General features: G+C 60.1%; 2 protein-coding genes across 3 annotated transcripts; one reads left to right on the top strand and one right to left on the bottom strand.

Moving 5' to 3' along the window:
- Positions 1-1,057: 1,057 nt before the first annotated feature.
- On the bottom strand, positions 1,058-2,627 carry HDDC3 (HD domain containing 3). The gene is made up of 4 exons (XM_037149160.2): positions 2,500-2,627; positions 2,172-2,227; positions 1,822-2,062; positions 1,058-1,515 (listed from the first exon to the last, which is right to left on the bottom strand). Exons 1-4 carry the CDS (start codon positions 2,609-2,611, stop codon positions 1,385-1,387), a joined length of 540 nt encoding a protein of 179 aa, XP_037005055.1. The 5' UTR covers positions 2,612-2,627; the 3' UTR covers positions 1,058-1,384.
- Positions 2,628-4,673: 2,046 nt separating this feature from the next.
- On the top strand, positions 4,674-16,071 carry UNC45A (unc-45 myosin chaperone A). Of its 2 annotated transcripts, none has more exons than XM_037149135.2 (20): positions 4,674-4,835; positions 5,017-5,178; positions 5,407-5,443; positions 5,729-5,904; positions 7,503-7,595; positions 8,062-8,229; positions 8,856-9,024; positions 9,308-9,478; positions 10,175-10,346; positions 10,837-11,137; positions 11,837-11,931; positions 12,160-12,301; positions 12,590-12,730; positions 12,912-13,039; positions 13,196-13,262; positions 13,671-13,784; positions 14,054-14,169; positions 14,907-15,024; positions 15,111-15,266; positions 15,437-16,071. In XM_037149135.2, the coding sequence occupies exons 1-20, from the start codon at positions 4,785-4,787 to the stop codon at positions 15,692-15,694; spliced, it is 2,835 nt and encodes a 944-aa protein (XP_037005030.2). In that variant the 5' UTR covers positions 4,674-4,784; the 3' UTR covers positions 15,695-16,071. The 2 variants fall into 2 exon arrangements, with proteins under 2 accessions (XP_037005030.2, XP_053514967.1); XM_053658992.1 differs by having other exon boundaries at positions 4,677-4,790.
- The last annotated feature ends 97 nt before the right edge of the window (positions 16,072-16,168 follow it).

Here is a 16,168-nt window from a genome sequence, read left to right as displayed (position 1 = left end):
CTCCCACCCATTTTACCACGAATGAGCCTGCTCACCTCTCCAAGCTTATTCCCAGAAGAATCAGAGTAGCCCTGCCCTGCCCATTTGGTTATTATAAAGAACACTGCATGATGTGAGGTTTGTACAGCGTTACGCTCCTTGTACTCTCTTTTCATTCTGAGGATACAGAAGGGGGTTCATGTTCGTTAAATTGTCCTGAAACTTAAATTTTAAACCACTTAAAAACTGCAGACTGATTTTGAGACTTTGGCAAATAAATAGTTTAAAAAATCCTGTAACCGCCTCCCCCCCAAAAAAAACTAATTAAAAAAACAAACCCAAATTCTCTACAGAGTACCTGCTCTGCCGAGTGTAAGAAGATTACACTCGACTTTTGAACGTCATTTATCTGGGACTGTCCTGGAACTCGTTTCCTTTTAAAGTCATATTTTTTGTGGCCCTCTGTATTTTTCATTTTTTTCCTGCAAACTGCACTGGGCCTTCTTTGAATGAAAAACCATCATGGTCCGGAACGAAGTGGCTTCGACTTAATAATGTACTCATCCCTAAGGGGTACCCTCTTCAAGGGGGCTAATAAACCTCATGGGCTTAGCAGGCACCAAAAACCCGCCTCCCGGTGAATGCCCCAATCGGAGGCCCCCCTCAGGCTCCGCCCACTGCCGTGCCTGGGGGAAAGGCCACTTCCGGAGCCACCCGGAAGTCCCTGTGGCTTAGCAACCAATGAATCCCGCGAAATGACAAGGCTTCGACCCCAGCTGTGCCAGGGCCCGGGGTATTCCACCGACTCTACCACGCAGCTGCTGGGGTCTCTCCCGTTCTCAGCAGGGCTTCAAACTGGCCGGTGGCATTCCTTTCCAATTCATCTGCCACCAAGTCCAACTGTAATGGGGACAACTCCCATTTTTTGAGCACGTGTCAGGCTCCTTCAGGCGCTACGTGTAAAGTAACCCTGAGAATTACACAGCCTTGGTCATTGATAAGGAAGCCAGGCTCGGAGCAGGTATCCCACCTACCAGCTCCCCACTCCAGAGTCTGGAGATGGAGCAGCAACCTAAAGTTTCACGCAAAATGCTTTATTTTCCATGACTATGAACAAGTGTTTATACAAGCCCAAGTACCTGAGGGACCAGAGACCCAAAAAGGCAGACTCAAGGCCTGAAGGGCAGTGACGGTGTTAGAAGTGGATGGGGAGATGTCTGACTTCCACAATCCAGGCTCAGCTTAGTAGTCGGCAGGAGATGTTCTGAGTGTGAAAAGGCAAATGTTTTTGGCTGCCGGGCTGAGTGAACTGTGCAGGCAGCTGGAGAGGTGCCAAAAGCCTAGCGTATGACTCCACTCTGGCCTGGACAAGGCTGGCGTCTCTGCCACTCTGGCCAAGCACTGCTCAGAGTGCCAAGCCCCGCTCTGTAAACAGCTGTTTCAGAGCCTCTTCCAGAGGCCGGTTTGTTCCCTGAAGACCCTTCACCACCTGCGCTGCCCACTCAAAGTATTCCTGCACTCGATGCTCAGACCACCCTGCAAGTGAATGGACAGAAAACTGCTCACAACGTGCAGGGCAGCACTGGATTCTGCCAACTTCCTGGGGGTTCTGGTGCAGGGCCAGGACTTCTTGATGGTATGATTTGTCCTGACAGCTTCCCTTTGGCCCCGCTATAGTACTGTATTTCTGCCCTATGAAAGCAGATCAGAGTGATCTAGTAGAATTAGTCTGGAGAATTAACCAAAACTCCAGGCTTTTTTTTCCCCCAGGGGAACTGACTAACCTGGGTCTCCAGAAGGTGGACCCTCCCCTTTCCCTCAGAGCAGGTTGGGGAGTCCTACCCTCTGGGGTGCAGCGATTCAGGTCCCTCAGATTGTACAGCTTGTCCGCCAACTTCACCAGTTTAGCCCCTGGGCTGCTGTGGGGAGCCCGCTCCACTTGCAGCCTTTTTCTCTCCAGCTTGGGCAGAGTCTTGTCATCTGTCACCTCTTCCACCAGACGCCTCACCTGTGCCCCAAAGTGCAGCTCCACTTCATCCAGGGTGGTGTCTGTGTCCTCCACGGTGTCATGGAGCAGGGCGGCCTGGGGACAGGTTTCCACTCAGCCCTGTGAGGCCAGGCAAGGGGTGCCCAGAGATGAATGGGGCCCGGATCCCCAACCCAGCCTCCTGTCAGAGGAGGAGGAAAGTTACCTGTAACACCACAATGTCAGTGATTCCCGCCTCATGGGTCAGGATCCGAGCCACACCTGGCAGGGCAAAGCAGGAAGTCAGACCCGAGGGGAATCCCAGGCACCCGTGTTGTGGGTTTTGTAGAGTCAATAACTGGGTGGCCTTGGCCAAGTCTTTACTTCTGGGTGTCAAGCGTCCACAGGGAACAGCCAAGCCCACCGCCCCAGATTGTATGAGGCTTAAACACCTAAAGTGACGGGCACAAAGCTGCGTGCAGGGTAAGTGCTCAATGAGGTGCACGCCCCCCGACCCAACACCATTGCGGTTGTTCCCCGGGCTCCGTGCCGACCGATAGGGTGGTTGATGTAGGGGGTCCCTTCGGGGTCCTTTCGCCGCTGCCCACTGTGCTTCCGCGCCGCGAAATCTGCAGCCTCCAGCAACTGCGCCGCCTCGGAGCCCATCGCCTCGGGGCGGGAGACCGCGCCCCCGAGAGTTTGGTAAGCCCGGGCCGAGCACCACAGCGCCCCCTGGCGCCGCGGAGGCCTCGGGGATTGTGGAATGAGGTCCAGATGGCAGTTTGAAGGAGGAAGACAGAAAAGAAATAAAACAGTGGCCTCACAGTGTGCTGAGCACCGGGCAGGAAGAACAGGTGACTGTTACCGAGGCGGAAGGGCAATTCACCTAGCCTCAAGGACAGAGCCAGCCAGCTTCTCCCAGGAGGGACTTCTCTCCCCATGAAAATCTCCAACCTGTCAATGCTCTGAAAATTCTCCAAGTGCTTGAAAAATAATTCTCCCTGCAGGGAGGGACCTGGTTGTCAAGGGCAGGGCACCTTCACTTTTGGGCCCAGACGACCCTTGGGCCTGACCTTCTGGAGACGCGAGCCTATGTTGGGAGCTCTGCTGTATAGCTTCGGATTTAGCCTCCCAAGCATCAGCGATGTTTCTGCAGGAATCGACTTCTTTGCTCTCATGGGCTGGGGCAAATTTTGTGTTTCTTTCTTGGCAATCCCCGGATGCCATAGGGTTCCTGCTTCAGCCCCCCCAGCACCGACCGTGCACTGTAGGGTGAAGTCTTTCCCTGTGACATGGGATCAGCTAGTTGCTAAGTAAACTTCAGACAGGTAGCATCAGTGCTTCAGCTGGCAGCTGGGGCAGATGAGGACTCGGGGGTGGGAGTCAATGAGAGGACTTGCCCTTGGCTTTCAGCTTGTCCTGGTGGTTGTCACATGCAGAGGTTAGGGAGGGAAGTTCCCAACGCTTGGACTGAGGCCTCTGGTGCTTGAAATGGAACAACTGGAATTCTCAGAGAGGTACGTGGGGGTACCTAGGACCAGGGCGGAGGTGGCGGTCACCTCTCATGGGCTTCCAGAGGAGCTCCCCATGGGGCTGCGGCTGCTCTTCAGCTGGATGCCCAGCTACCTCTCCCGCAGGCACAGCAGTCTCCTCCGTACCCCCCTTCCCCTTTCAGGTCCCCTACTCTCTCAGCAAATCCGGGCTCTTCTGGAAAGCTGGTTGGGAGGAAGGGAGCCTGCCCCTTCTATACATCTGATCCCTTTCACTCTTCCAAAGGTGCGGAGTAGGGTGTGGACAGTTCATTCGCGCCTGTCTCCAGGCCCCTTGCCTCTCCTTTCAGTATTGGCTCAGCACCCTCACTTGTACCAAACCACCCAGGATACCCTGCGGCTGGCCACCACTACCCTGGTTACTTGGGTCCTCAGCTCTCTGATCCTCCGGAGGAAGCCTCCTACTGCCACCTGCAGGCTGCAGGGGGCTCCTGATGCGCCAGGGCTAAGTTTGAGGCCAGCACCCACTCAACCTGTCTGCTCTTCAGCCTCAGTCCATCCCCAGGTGAGAACTCCAGCCCCGAAGCCTTGGGAACACTGCCAGGGAGTTCCAGGGTCGGGGGCTCCTAAATTCTGGGGTGGGAGACTAGTGGAGAAACAGACTTCAAACAGAAAATCAAGCCAATACGTGATTACAAACAGTTCGGTGAAGGAAAAGTTCAGGGGGCTGTGAAAGCGGGTAACAGTGAGGCACATATGTGTTTTGGGGGCAAGGGTCGAGACTGATAGGATTTGGTACTTCGTGGATTACACACATTATTATCGGGGTTTGCAATCCTGACTTTCCATGGATGGTGTAAGCCTACCTGTGGGCCCCCTGAATTTGTGTTTTCCAGGGAGTGGGCTTGAGCTTTCTCTGGACTCTCTCGGGCTCTGTTACCCACAGACTGCACTAGCGGGAACCAGCATCCTCATATTGCTCCCTCTCCCACAGAGACCCGGCCTGCTCCCAGCTTTGGGCTTCCTGCAGGGTGCTGTTTGCAGCCCTGGTGATGACACACCTCCTGCACTTCCACGGTGGTCGGCGCCTCGGCCGCTGCGGGTCTTCCAGCACGCGCCCCCTGCAAGTCTAGATGGGAATAGACAAGGCGCGCCCCGGCTTCCCGGAGCCTGCTGACCCGGCTGAGCGCCCCGCCCCTTCCCTACGCGCGCACGCTTTGGCCCCGCCCCCTTTCAGCCACCGCCCCTGACGCAGGCCTGGGGCGGGGCGGCGGACTGCGGATCCCGGAGCTCAGACTCACCCTGCTTCGGAGATTTCCCCGGCGCGCGCTCGGGGCGCCCCTTCCGCGATGACTGTGAGTGGTTCAGGGACCGCCCCTGAACAGCCCACCATCCCCGGGGTGCGTACCTACCTCCTCACCCCCGGCAAATCACCACTTCGCACCTGCTCTGACCATCCCAGCCTCCTCCCTCAGCCCTGGCCCAACATGAGGCTCATCCCGGACCCCCAGCTCCCAACTCTGCCCTGAGCCCATCTCCACCCTGAGCCCATCTCCGCGTTTCCACCGCTTTCCTCCACAGGCCACCTCAGTGGAGCAGCTGCGGAAGGATGGCAACGAGCTGTTCAAATGCGGGGACTACGAGGGCGCCCTGACGGCCTACACCCAGGCCCTGGGGCTGGGCGCCACGGCCGAGGACCAGGCCATCCTGCACCGGAACCTGGCCGCCTGCCACCTCAAGCTGGTGAGGGAGCCCCCTGCCCTTGCCCTGCCGGCTGTGGTTTGCCCATCTCGCCACTGAGGGGCTCCTGGCAGGACATTCACCCTCTCAGGCCACACACACCTGTGGGATGTCTTGGGCCTCCTGGTGGTAGAGAAGCACCAGGTGATTCTGGAGGCCAATCCTGCCGCCCAGTTAGTGCCCTGAAAAGGAGCTGAACAGTCAGCCAGGCTTCTGTTTCTCCTTTTACAGGAAGATTACAACAAAGCAGAAGCCGAAGCTTCCAAAGGTAGGGAATGTGCCGGGTGGGGAGCTGTGGGGCTTCTGTGGTGGGCAAGGACTCTGGGGCCACTGCACCGTCACATTCTCCTCCTTCCCCCTAAAACACGCCTGCCTCTTTCCCACTTCCTCGGGCATTTCCTTTTCTGCAGCTGCCCTCACCTTTTCCGAGGCTGAAGTGCTGAGCCCCACATCCATCCCCCCACCTTCCTCTGGCCCTCAAGATCTTTCCCTCCTGCTCTTGCCTGGAGACGGCGGCCGCATGGGCGCTGACAGAGCTCCCGTTTGTGCTCAGCCATTGAAAAGGACGGTGGGGACGTCAAAGCACTTTACCGGCGGAGCCAAGCCCTGGAGAAGTTGGGCCGCCTTGACCAGGCTGTCCTTGACCTGCAGAGATGCGTGAGCCTGGAGCCCAAGAACAAAGTTTTCCAGGAGGCCCTGCGCAGCATTGGCGGCCAGATTCAGGAGAAGGTATGCGAGTGGCTGAGAGAGAGCATGGCCTTCACTGGTGGCAGAGGGACACCTGTAAATGGATCTGGGTCAGAGGGGTAAACACAGGTCTTAAGAAAGGAGGTACCGATGGCACATGAGCATGCAGCACGGTGCTCCCCGAGCCAGCGGGGAGGGACAGCAAGCAGAAATAACAGCGAGGTGCTGTTTTCTCGGTGGCGGGCTGTTTGGAAGTTTGTCCATTTTACTAGAAGCAGGGAGGCAGACCCTTAAGCGGTGAGGTTGGGGGGCAAGGGCCCGCTCCTGGCTGCCGGAGGTCTAAGTTGGTACAGCTAACTGGGAGAGCATTTCAGCATAGCTCTGAAAGTTGTAAATGAGCATACCCTGTGATCTGGGATGTTTCCATGTCTCCCTAGAGAAGTCTTGCCCGTGGTCACGAGCAGGTGTGTGTGTGTTTCTGTCAGCCCTGTTTATCTCAAGAACTGGAGCTTGCCTAAATGCCCAGCCGTGGGGGAATGGCTGAGGACCTGGGCAGTGTCCTTACTACAGGCTCCTGTGTTGTGGTTACGGTGGAGAGTGGGTAGATCCGCATACGTACATGTGGAAACCTGGCGCTTGTTAAGTGAAACACAAAATGCACAATAAGATATGTAGCGGGATGGTATTTGCATTCAATGCTTGCCTCACATACACACCTCAAGACAATACCATATTTTTTCTTTGCATACACTTGGGAATGTGAATGTGAAGGAAAATAACTTAAAAGGTACGTGTCAAAACGATAACAGTGTGACCCCTGGGGAAAGGAATCAATTTAGGAGAAAAGAGTCTAAACACCATCACGAACTATAACCGAAGTTGAATTAACCAGATAACTTGATGTTAAAATGCTGACACCGTGGAAGCAAGTACTACGATGGCAAATACATCACTGTGAGGTTGAGGCCTGGAAAGGCAAACTGTGCCCCTCTCCCTGCCCAGTGCTGTTCGACTAGCAGGGTCTGCCGAGGGCCTTGTACGGGAAGGATGAGGGAACCCATGCCTGGGCCTGGCAGCAGAATGTGCTGAGACTGATTAGTCATGTCTGCCACGGAGGCAGGAGGGGTGGGGGTGTAGCACACCTAAGGCCTGTGCCACCATCCACGCCCAGGCCCACGGTGAGAGGGAGGGCCTGGGATGACCGTGATCGTTCAGATTATTTTTGAATACATGACCCAAGGGGAGTGTTGGCAGCTACCTCCTGACCCGCTGGCCCCCTTGCAGGAAGTGTCAGTGCTGCCACAACATAGATGGCACCAGTGGGAGCGGGTAGCCCTTGGCTAACAGGATGCCTCCCCTCTGAATGGCACTGCCTTCAGCACGGGCACCGCCCCTGCTGCCCAAGCGGAAAGTCACTCAGAGAGGAAAATAGCCACAGGGAGTTTGGGAGAAGCTGCCAGGCGAGTCTCTTCCTGCCCACGGTAGCTTGGTGCCGGTCCTGAACCCAGACATGCTCACCGTGCCTTCCCAAGGCGGCAGCCAGGCCTTGGGAGCAGCCAGAGAGGACAGCGATGGGGGTGGGGGGGTGTTGTCTCCGGCCAAAGCAGGGATTTGTTCCAGGCTCTGTTGGGTTGTCACAGGTACGATACATGTCTTCGACGGATGCCAAGGTGGAACAGATGTTCCAGATCCTGTTGGACCCACAGGAGAAAGGCACTGAGAAGAAGCAGAAGGTGAGGCCCCGGGCTGAGTGAGAACTGAGCTGTGGTGGAGCCTCCCGGCTGCAGTGCCCGGTCCGTGTGCTGGCGCCAGAGGCCCCTGTGGGCCGGGTCTGCTGCATGTCGCTGCTCAGGCCGTGCACCTGGGGTCACAGGGCCCGGGCGGAAGCTCGGGGACGGGGGTCCAAGTGGAAGCCAGGCAGAGGGAACCAGTGCTCACAGGGCACCTGCCAGCCAGGCTGCCTGCCAGGTGCTGGGTGTCCAAAGGCGACTGAGACACTGCCCCTGCCCCTCAGGCTGCCAGGGACTCGGGACCCTGCGTACTGTAACCATCAGCCCTGAGAGCAGGCTGTTGCCCTGCGTACAAAGAAGGGCACTGACACTCAGCAAGGCCGCTCAGCTGGGCCAGAGCTCAGGGCCTCTGCCTGCCCGGCCCTGTGTGGGGGAGTGCTCACTTTATCCTGCGCTTCCTTTGACACAGGCGTCTCAGAACCTGGTGGTGCTGGCCCGGGAGGAGGCTGGAGCCGAGAAGATCTTCCGGAACAACGGGGTCCAGCTCTTGCAGCGCCTGCTGGACACGGGTGAGACCGACCTGATGCTGGCGGCGCTGCGCACGCTGGTCGGCATCTGCTCTGAGCACCAGTCGCGGGTAGGTGGGCTGCAGGGTCTAGGTACTGCTGCAGTCTGTCTGTCTGTCCCTCTATCCGTGCCTACACCTCTCCTCTTATTCCAAAAAGAATCCGAGGCAGAGGACGAGGGGACATGTAACAGGGGAGGAAAAATTAAAGTGGCTGGAAAAAGACCCATGTGATTTGTTATGAACTGGAGCCAGGAAGTGGCAAAGCCACCCACTGCCACCTGAGCACTAGCTTCAGAGGGTGGCTTCTGAGTGTGACCCTCTGCAGCTGCTCACGGAGAGGCCTGGTCACTGACTCCCTGTCCGAGTGCTCGCGGCGAGCTTGCTGCAGAGAACAGGGCACCCGTCCTTTCCTGACAGTCCCTCTGGAATTTCGATGTGGCCAGTGGTGTCACCCACAGCATCTGTGCCATCGGGACAGTGACGTGACCAGACATGAAGGGCTTGACACAATGATGACCCTCAGCGCGGACGGTGGTGTCCAGATGAGCTAGCCGGAGCAGCCCTGCCCTGGCTGCTCTGGGGAAATCTGTGCCTGTGTGAACTTGAGCTGGCTGGGACCTAGGGGACAGGGACTTGACCTTGGCAGCTCTCAGAGGAGTCCACCCAGAGGCTCTGTCCCCCTGTCGCCCTCCCAGACAGTGGCGACCCTGAGCGTGCTGGGAACTCGGAGGCTGGTCTCCGTCCTGGGCGTGGAAAACCAGGCCGTGTCGCTGGCTGCCTGTCACCTGCTGCAGGTGATGTTTGATGCCCTCAAAGAAGGTGTCAAGAAAGGCTTCCGAGGCAAAGAAGGCGCCCTCATCGTGGGTGAGTGGAAGCAGGCCTGGGGGCCCTGGGTGGTGACGTCAGGGACTGATGGGAGGGGCTGAGCCAGCCAGTCCTTTTGGACCAGGCCTACAGGTGCAGGTTTTTCAGGAATACAGTTTGGTGACGGGATCTTACTCTAGATTCTAAGCTGCAGTGAAGCTGGAGCCCAGCCCGGAGCTCAGGGTGCAGGTGCCCCTCCCTGTGTCTCTCCGGCCTCTCGGGGAAGTTCAAAGGTCAGGCAGGGCTGGGTCACTGGAACCTGCCGATGTTGTCTTGTTGCCAGATCCCTCCCGGGAGCTGAAGGTCCTCATCAGTAACCTCTTGGAGCTGCTGACCGAGGCGGGGGTCTCGGGCCAAGGCCGAGATAACGCCCTGACCCTCCTGATTAAAGTGGTGCCCCGGAAGTCTTTTAAGGACCCCAACAACAGCCTCACCCTCTGGGTCATTGACCAAGGTAGGGGACAGTGTGTTGGATACAGGAGACAGAGCGGACGTGTTGCGTCCCGTGTGGGTGGCCAGGGCCAGTCAGTACCAGCTGGGTGTCTGTCTGCACTGAGGTGCAGCCCACGGCCCTGCTGGCCCTCACTACACTCAGAGTCAGACCCCCCCCCCCCCCCCCGGCCCCCGCTGGTGGGGACGTGAGCACGTGCCTGCACGTGGAGCCGGCCTGAGAGCAGGTTACCAGGAGCCTGGGGCCGCTTTCTGTGCCTGAAGGTGTTCAGTGAGCGAGCATCGCTTCTGTGCTCGGGGAAAAATAGTGACGTGTAATGTTAGAATTCGCACTGCTCTTTTCCCCTAAAGGGTAAACGAGGAGAGCCTGGCAAATGTCCCTGTGTGAGCGCACCTACTGGGTGCTCGCCTTCCTGTGTCGCCTCAGTCATCCTGTGCGGTGTGGGTGTTACTTTCCCCTCAGTTTTGCACACACCAGGAGCCTGAACGCCCCAGAGCATCTGCCCTCCGTCGGCCACACTCTGAGCCGGCCCTGCCCACTGCTGTCCTTGCCCTGCGGCCGCCCAACGTGGGCCTGCCTTCCTGCGGGCTCCCAGAAGCCTCCACCCTCGGCCCCTCGGCCCCTCGGCTCCTTGGCCCCTCAGCTCCTCGGCTCCTCGGGGCTGGGCTTGTTCTGCTTCTCAATGGGGTGCCTTTGCAGGTTTGAAGAAGATCCTGGAGGTGGGGGGCTCTCTGCAGGGGCCTCCCGGGGAGCTCACGGTGACAGCAAACAGCCGCATGAGCGCCTCCACCCTGCTCAGCAAGCTCTTCGACGACCTCAAGTGTGACGCCGAGAGGGAGAACTTCCACCGGCTCTGCGAGAACTACATCAGGCAAGTGGTCGGCCCGTCCGTGCCGCCAGCTCCCTGGGGCGGGGCGGCAGCCTTGGGGAGGAGTCCTTGTCCACAGCGACTCCCAGTGGCCCTCGTTCTTGATCCCCTGTGATGCCACCCGCAGCTCCAGGCCCCGTACTGGGCACGTGCTATGTCGCCTTGGTCACAGCAGTGCGCGTGACAGTCCTGCTGTTACAGAGGTCACGGTCGGGAGAAGGCAATGACAGATTATGACAGGAGCAGGGCAGTGTCTGACCTTACAGGGTGGGGAAGAGGGCACACGGGGGGGGGGGGGGGGTGGTCGGGGAGGCTGGAAGGGGAGCCCAGAGAAGGGGCGTGGGCGCTGCCGTCCGGGGAAACAGCCTGGTCTTCCCTGCGGCTGCTTTCCCTGCCGTCCCTGGCCGGGGAGTGCACATGCCTGGCCAGTGGGAGGGACGGAGGGTCCCTCTATGCTGGCCTGGCTGTGACAGCTGTCCCCTGTGCCCCTCAGGAGCTGGTTTGAGGGCCACGGGCTGGCCGGGAAGCTGCGGGCCATCCAGACGGTGTCCTGCCTCCTGCAGGGCCCGTGGGACGCCGGCAACCGGGCCCTGGAGCTGAGCGGCGTCATGGAGAGCGTGATCGCCCTGTGTGCCTCGGAGCGGGAGGAGGAGCAGCTGGTGGCCGTGGAGGCGCTGATCCACGCGGCTGGCAAGGCCAAGCGGGCCTCCTTCATCACGGCCAACGGCGTCTCGCTGCTGAAGGACTTGTACAAGCGCAGCGAGAAGGACAGCATCCGCATCCGGGCGCTGGTGGTGAGCTGGGCGCACGGGCCGGTGGGCGGGGCTCCCGGCCGGCTGGTGTCTGCCCTGCATAGGCTAGGAAAGACTGTGGGGTGTGCAGGGCCAGGGCCAGGTCAGGGCGAGGGGCCCTGTGCAGAGCACAGCCGGGCGTGCAGGCCACACACGCTGCCCCCTGCAGGTGCTGGGGGGGGCTCCAGGAGGAGACGATGAGTTTGGAGGACATGGTGGGTCAGGCTGGACAGAAGGGCTACATGGAGAGGCAGGGCCGGCGGGTGGCCCTGGGAGCGAGGGGTTTGGGGCCGCCTGGCCTGCCTGAACCTACTACCCCTGTCTTCTCTGGGGACACTGGGTCCCCCCCCCCCCCCGCACTCGGTCCTGGGCTGCCTCATCCTGTGAACGTCTTGACCTTGGCTGAGCCACCTGTCTTGTCCCCATACACATGCTAGCTCCACCTGTAAAGAGTCTTTTTTTGCTGTTTGACATGGAAAGGAACAGCAAATCCCAGGACAGATCGGGCGGGGTTGGGGCCCAGGCCGGGACAGTGGCCCATGAGTCAGTGTCTAACTAGGTCCTGTGTCATGCGGCCACCCCAGTGTTGCATTTTGCTACCAGATGGTCCAGACAGTGCCAGGGAGGGGCCCACACCCGGTGCGCAGGGCCCAGCTCTGCTTGGCCCCGGTGGCCACAGTGGGTCCTCGCTGCTTCTTCCAGGGGCTCTGTAAACTCGGCTCGGCCGGCGGGACCGACTTCAGCATGAAGCAGTTTGCCGAGGGCTCCACTCTCAAGCTGGCCAAGCAGTGTCGAAAGTGAGTCGCCGGCGCTGTTGCTCTGGTTCCCCCCTCTCTGCTTGGCCTCCGGGGGAGTAGGGTCCGCGGGGGGAGGGGCCTCCTCAGTGCCCCGCCCTCCCGCAGGCAGACCCTGTGAGCAGGCTTCCCCGTTTGCAGCAGATCAAGCCCCTGGCGTCCCCCTCTTGGCCCTGGCCTGCCCCTTCTCGCCCCCGTCTGAGGGCCACCCGCTACCACGCTTGTCCCCAGGTGGCTGTGCAATGACCAGATCGATGCGGGCACGCGGCGCTGGGCAGTGGAGGGCCTGGCCTACCTCACCTTCGACGCCGACGTGAAGGAGGAGTTTGTGGAGGACGAGGCCGCGCTGAAGGCTCTGTTCCAGCTCAGCCAGGTATCTCCACAGCTGTGCAGCCGGGCCCCAGGGACGAGGGAGGGCTGGTGGCTTGAGTGGACACACTGTGCGGTGTGGGCACACTGGCCCACAGCAGTGGTGTTGGAAAGGACGAGCTCTCTGGAGGAATCAAGGGGTCAGGCATGTGAGCTCCTAAAGCCTGGGGCCATCCTGGGGGCTGCGGGAGTTCCCAGGTGCTCAAGTGGTCCATCCAGGGGCAGAACTGGGGGGCCCGGGCCTGGGTCCCACCAATTTCAGCGCCACTCTGCCCGCCCTCTGCTCCCACAGTCAGAGGAGAGGGCGGTGCTCTTTGCCGTGGCCTCGGCGCTGGTGAACTGCACCAACAGCTACGACTACGAGGAGCCCGACCCCAAGATGGTGGAGCTGGCCAAGTACGCCAAGCAGCACGTGCCCGAGCAGCACCCCAAGGTGAGGCGGCTGTGTGAGGGGCCGGGGCTCTGGCGTCAGTGGGCCCGTTGATCTGGGGCGTCCACAGCAGGCAGGTCTTTCGTTTGAGTGGGTTTCCCTCCCTTTGTGTCCCCACACACCGATTCGTGCTGCGTGAGCGTCCCCTTCCCCTGTCAGTGAGCTGAGCTGCCTCCTTCCCCAGGACAAGCCGAGTTTCGTGCGGGCTCGCGTCAGGAAGCTGCTGGCCGCGGGCGCCGTGTCGGCCATGACGTGCATGGTGAAGACAGAGAGCCCCGTGCTGACAAACTCCTGCAAAGAGCTGCTGTCCAGGTGAGCCTGCGTCACACCGAGGGGGCAGGTACTGGTGCTGTGGGCCTGGTGGGGCGGAGCCCATGGTGTGGCTGCCTTTTTTTCCTGAGGCCTGGAGGAGGCGGGCTGCCAGCTGCAGCCCCGGGCCCACCCACCGCCGCTGCCTTCTTCTCACAGGGTCTTCCTGGCGTTGGTGGAAGAGGCAGAGGACCGCGGCACTGTGGTGGCTCAGGGAGGGGGCAAGGTAAGCCCGTTCGCACGCTCCTTCCTGGGCTCCGAAGCACACCCCACTGGCTGCCATGCTGGCAGTTGGCGTAGGTGTGGAACAGAAAAGCATCACTCGAGGCCAGGAAGGCTGTCTTCCTGCTGCCTGATTGATGGTGACCAGGGCGGGCTCCTGTTTGGGTCCTGCCTTCTCCTCTTTTCCTCGTGTCTCTGCCCTCCAAAGCCTAGAGTCCCACACAGCTGGCGTCTGGCCCTTAAATGGTTTTTCAGAAAGTGTTTGGGCGGCTTAATGGGAGACCTCAGAGAGGGGAGCAGGATCTGAGCCCCCGATCTGCAGGCCGGGGGGAGAGGAGGCTGGTGAGGGTGGTGCAGTCAGGGCCTGCCGCTCCCCGGCACACCTCGTTCACCAAGGGGCCTGTCCCTGCAGGCCCTGCTCCCGCTGGCCCTGGAAGGCACCGACGTGGGGCAGACGAAGGCAGCCCAGGCCCTGGCCAAGCTCACCATCACTTCCAACCCAGAGATGACGTTTCCCGGCGAGCGGGTGTGTGTCGTGGTTCCCTGCCTCAGCCCTGGCCTCTCTTCTGTTTCAGGATGTTGGGGGCTGGGATAAGCCTGAAACACTCTTCCACCCCCTTACTCGGCCCTGGGGCCTCTCACCGGGGCTCTGGCTCCTTCTTGGGACCCTCAGGAAGCGGTGGGTTTGCTGAGCCCCTGGGCGAGTTTGCTGAGACTCTGTTGGGGATGGGCCGCCACCTACAGGGTCGGTGGGGCCGGGACGCGTAGCCCTGACAGGTTGGGTGCATGTCGTAGATCTATGAGGTGGTCCGGCCCCTGGTCTCCCTGCTGCACCTCAACTGCTCGGGCCTGCAGAACTTCGAGGCGCTCATGGCTCTGACGAACCTGGCGGGGGTCAGTGAGAGGCTCCGGTAAGGTGCCCGGGGCATCGGGTTAGATTCTCCCCCGTGAGTACTTCACAGTCTGGAAAGCACGCTTCGCTCATTGTCCTGTTCGAGATCCCTCTGCATCACACAGCTGAGGGGACAGTCCCATGAGGACAAGGCCCTGGGCCACAGCAGTGCAGGCTGGGAGTCAGACTGCCAGGGTTTGAATCCTGGCCTCTCTGGCTACCAGTGTGTGACCTCAAGCAAGTTAATTAATCGTGCCATGCCTCAGTTTCCCCCTCTGTGAAGTGGATTTGTGGTGAGGAGAATTAAATGAAAAAATACACATAAAAGCACTTAGTATGAAGGTGCCCAGTCAGTATGTGTTAGTGGCTATTACTGGTCATGACCGTGGCGGTGTGGTGCAGTCCACAGCCTTGACCACCTCTGCTGCAGAACAGTGATGGTAATCACACCTACGCCTTCTGCTGGGCTGGGGGCGGGCGGGGGGCATGAAGGCAGATGGTGTGCGGGCTCGGTCAGATAAGAGCTCAGATGGTAGGTTTAGTATTGCGGTCACACCACCCTCCTCTCCTAACCCCTCGCTCAGAGCGTTTCCCATCCCACATCACCTGCTGGGCCCAGCTGGAAGGCAGGAAACCAGTGCTGTTCACCCCTGAACAGCAGACTGCAGGCAGGTCTGTGGACATCGCGCAGGGCTGAACTGTACGGGGACCAGTGGTGGAGGCTCTGACGGTGCTCCCCCCCCACCGGCTCCACAGGCAGAAGATTGTGAAGGAGAAGGCCGTGCCCATGATCGAGGGCTACATGTTTGAGGACCACGAGATGATCCGCCGGGCAGCCACAGAGTGCATGTGTAACTTGGCCATGAGCAAGGAGGTGAGGGCTGGTCTGGGGCGGCGTGTGGGCCAGTGTGCTGGGCGGACCTTGCCAAGGCTGACTCGGGCCCCGCCGTCTGGCCGCAGGTGCAGGACCTCTTCGAAGCGGAGGGCAATGACCGGCTGAAGCTGCTGGTGCTGTACAGCGGGGAGGACGACGAGCTGCTGCGGCGGGCGGCCGCTGGCGGCCTGGCCATGCTCACCTCCATGCGGCCCTCTCTGTGCAGCCGCATCCCCCAAGTGGTCAGTGCCTCCTCTCTGTGGGGGAGGGGTGGCGGGCCAGAATCCCCCCAGCATGGTAGACATTGGTGGGGCATTTCCAGGGCAGGTTGGTGTGGAGTAGACCCTGCCAGGGCAGACCCTGCCAGGGTCCGGCCCACGGCTGTGTGCTCACACCACCCCGTTTCCTGCAGACCACACACTGGCTAGAGATCCTGCAGGCTCTGCTTCTCAGCTCCAACCAGGAGCTGCAGCACCGGGGCGCCGTGGTGGTGCTGAACATGGTGGAGGCCTCACGAGAGACCGCCAGTGCCCTGATGGAGAGTGAGGTGCTGGAGATCCTGTCGGTGCTGGCCAAGGGCAAGGAGGGCCCTGTCACGAGGGCAGCTGTGAGCTGCCTGGGGAAAGCGGTGGAATATGGGCTCATCAAGCCCAACCAGGATGGAGAGTGAGGGGCTGTCTCATGCATACTGCGCGTCACAGCACTGGAAAAAGGACACGCAGCCTTGCGGGGATGGGGTTGGGCTGCCGAGCACTCTGACCTCGCCTCTGACCTCACCTCCCCAGCTGCCCTACGGAGTCAGGGCCACGCTCACCACAGCCCTGCACTGCCAGCAATGCCTGCAGCCTCACACAGCAGGGCTTTTCCTGTAGTGCTATATGGAAGGCCGCAGAGGGTTAGGCCCTCCTCACTCAGTCCCAGGCAGGGGAAGGACACATCCAGCATTCACCAGCAATGAGCGTCACCCAAGCCTGCTAGCAGGACTGCCCCTGACCCTCTAATAAAAGTGTGTGGAACTCAGATGTGTGCCCTGTCCGTGGCCTGGAGGAAAGCTGGCCGAGGGTTGGCCCCTAGAGCAGGAGCTGGGCACCCGCGCGCAGTGGTGCCACCTCTAGTAAGGAATCCCATGGGTTCCGCACCCTGG

Source organism: Artibeus jamaicensis, unplaced genomic scaffold, assembly GCF_021234435.1.
Source record: "Artibeus jamaicensis isolate MK-2021 breed Jamaican fruit bat unplaced genomic scaffold, CSHL_Jam_final scaffold_612, whole genome shotgun sequence".
NCBI lineage: Eukaryota > Metazoa > Chordata > Mammalia > Chiroptera > Phyllostomidae > Artibeus > Artibeus jamaicensis.
The sequence above is the reverse complement of the archived record's forward strand: the minus strand, read 5'-3'. Positions and strand labels throughout refer to the sequence as shown.

What these genes read in the sequence shown, in the direction of transcription:
- HDDC3 (XM_037149160.2), bottom strand. Translation starts at nt 2,611, where the DNA reads ATGGGCTCCGAGGCGGCGCAGTTGCTGGAGGCTGCAGATTTCGCGGCG. An exon ending in CTACATCAACCACCCTATCG is followed by an intron (nt 2,228 to 2,499) that starts GTCGGCACGGAG and finishes TTGCCCTGCCAG; the next exon opens with GTGTGGCTCGGATCCTGACC. An exon ending in GAATCGCTGCACCCCAGAGG is followed by an intron (nt 1,516 to 1,821) that starts GTAGGACTCCCC and finishes ATTCACTTGCAG; the next exon opens with GGTGGTCTGAGCATCGAGTG.
- UNC45A (XM_037149135.2), top strand. Translation starts at nt 4,785, where the DNA reads ATGACTGTGAGTGGTTCAGGGACCGCCCCTGAACAGCCCACCATCCCC. An exon ending in CTGGCCAAGCAGTGTCGAAA is followed by an intron (nt 11,932 to 12,159) that starts GTGAGTCGCCGG and finishes GCTTGTCCCCAG; the next exon opens with GTGGCTGTGCAATGACCAGA. An exon ending in GCAGCCGCATCCCCCAAGTG is followed by an intron (nt 15,267 to 15,436) that starts GTCAGTGCCTCC and finishes CGTTTCCTGCAG; the next exon opens with ACCACACACTGGCTAGAGAT.